We start from the raw sequence: 2,500 nt of genomic DNA, 5'->3' as shown, positions 1-2,500 counted from the left end.
CGTCTGACAGAAAACTGAATGAAATGGATGAGATATTTGCACACTCATCAACTTGCAATGTACAGACACTAATCTCTCATATCCTTGCTTACCTTGAACACAGTAAATATATCAGGGTTGTTGTTGATTTTTCTCAGGGCTTCCAGGGCATGTTCATGGTCTGCAAAGGTGATGAAACCATAGCCCTTGCTCACAGGAGTGCCAGTTTCGGATAATGTCTTTAAGTCTTTCATAATACGGGCCTGTGGAAAAAGGGAGAGGGAATGAGGTCTACATTATATAGTAGAATAACAAAAATAACCATCAAGTTTTATTTTCATTCTCATACACAAAACATGAAAGATTATAATAGTAATAATAATAACAGCAATATTAATAATTCCAATAATAATAATAATAATAATAATAACGATGATGATGATAATAATAACAATAACAATAATCATAATAATAATAGTAATAACATCAATAACAGAAACTAGATAGGAGTTTTACCTCTGTAATCTTGGCTCCCTTTGGCGAATTGTCAATAAATATCTGCTTCAGCTCTTTATCAGTCAGCTCCTCAGGCAGGTTGTTCACACACAAGCGATTTGGAGAGATGAACATGTGCAAGTTCTTTAGGAGTCTCTTCTTCACTTGTGTCAGCCTAACGCGCAGAGCCAGATCAGTCTTGGATACGCCTAGCGCTGCTTGGGTTCCTTCACGAATGACTGGAAGCCAATTCAAGGGGATGTGTCATGAATAGAGTTATCAAAAATTGTACTTACAAGATACACACACATACATACATACGTACATACATACACACACACACACACACACACATATATATATATATATATATATATATATATATATATATATATATATATATATATATATATACTATATATATATGTATATATATGTATATATATATGTATATATATATATGTATATATATAGTATATATATAATAAACATAATACTACAATGCTAGTAATATCAATAAAAGTGAAAAAGAAGAAAATGATGACAAAAGTTAAAGTAATCTTTGTAGAAGAAAAAGAAGAAAAAAAAGACTAAGGCTTACATCCTTCGCGCGCCAAGTAAAGATTACGCTTGTCTTTCTGGATTTTCTCTTTGTTTTCTTTGACCTTGACCTCCAAGTCATTCCTGCTAATGGCCCTCATGACTCTCATATATCGGCCACACACCAGAAATTCTTCCTTCTTCAGGGGATCAGCATCTGCTGCCAGACATTTATATGTGTATGAAAGGATTTACTCACTTCCTTTATTTTGGTGATACAATTATTTTGATACCACTCCATAGTCAGATGAAAAAAGGTGTAACAAAGAACAAATAATGAAAGAAAGCAAAAAAAAAAGACGAAAAAACAAACAAACAAACAAACTGAAAAACACCTATACAAAAGACAAAGCAGAACCACTTCCACATGCAGCTCTAGGTTCCACTTGATAACATATCCTTGCACAATACACTATTACAGGATATATCACACATCAAAATACTTTCCTCACCTTGAACTGAGCAAAAGCAGTGCCTCTAGGATGGTCAGTCATCTTATCCATGCATATCAAGACGTACTTCAGTTCTCCGTACTTCTCCAAGACCTTGCCAATGTCCTCCTCCGTGGCATCGAAGGCCACATTGCGGATGAAAAGTGTTCGCTCCTCTGCTATGTCCTTGCTGGGTCCTTTCGTTGGGGCTGGCCTTGGTCTTTCCATGGGGTCTCTGACGTGGCTTCTCTTGAAGTCATCTCCATCTTCGCTTCCCATCTCCTCATCTGCTAACCCGCTGTCACCCTCTTCATTGTACATCGTCTCTTCCTTCTTGACCTTGATGTCTTCCTTACTCTCTCTGCCATTGTACATTCTCCTTTCGTTTACCATACTCATCTCTTCATCGTCACTTATCCTCTCTTCCTTAATTTTCATGCTGCCGTAATCTGTGTCATCCTCTCCGAAGAATATGTGGTTTTTTCCTCTCTGTTCATTCCTGTCATAGAACCTCTCATTAGGGCCTGACATTGGCCTTCTTGGTTCGTCTTCGTAGTCCCTGTGGGAGTTTTCTGTCGATTCGTTCCTGCCTGTGAATTTCTCCTTTGGGACGGCTATGTCCACAGCTATTGTCCTACCTGGGTATTTAAAAGGATTAATTAATATACCTATATCTTCTAAAAAAAAAATGTATGAAGTTCATTCTGACAAAAGGATGACTTAAATACAACTACAAATAAAGGAGGAAGAAGAGGACACAAGGAGAGGAGGAAAGATGAGGAAAAGGAGGAAGAGGAAGGGTAGGTAAAGCAGGAAGAAGAGGGAGAAGAAGAGGTTGAGGATGAGGAGGAGATGTAGACAAAGGATGAGAAGGAAAAGCAGGAGGGGGGAGGATGAGATGATGAAAAGGAGGAGGAGGAGGAGGAGGAGGAAGATGAAGAGGAAGAAGGGGTGGAAGAGCTGGTGGAGGAGGAGGAGGAGGAAGAAGAAGAATA

The 2,500-nt window shown here is 38.1% G+C and overlaps 1 protein-coding gene across 1 annotated transcript in view; it reads right to left on the bottom strand.

The window, feature by feature from the left end:
• The window catches only part of LOC122257280 (RNA-binding protein 28), a 12,920-nt gene that overhangs the window by 8,717 nt on the left and 1,703 nt on the right, over positions 1–2,500 (bottom strand). Inside the window, 4 exon segments of the mRNA XM_086546094.1 lie at positions 93–242; positions 496–713; positions 1,076–1,268; positions 1,518–2,143. Coding sequence (XP_086402220.1) covers positions 93–242; positions 496–713; positions 1,076–1,268; positions 1,518–2,143 — 1,187 coding nt within the window.

Source organism: Penaeus japonicus, unplaced genomic scaffold, assembly GCF_977035675.1.
Source record: "Penaeus japonicus unplaced genomic scaffold, GWHDUDI00000001_assembly GWHDUDI00000017, whole genome shotgun sequence".
NCBI lineage: Eukaryota > Metazoa > Arthropoda > Malacostraca > Decapoda > Penaeidae > Penaeus > Penaeus japonicus.
The sequence above is the reverse complement of the archived record's forward strand: the minus strand, read 5'-3'. Positions and strand labels throughout refer to the sequence as shown.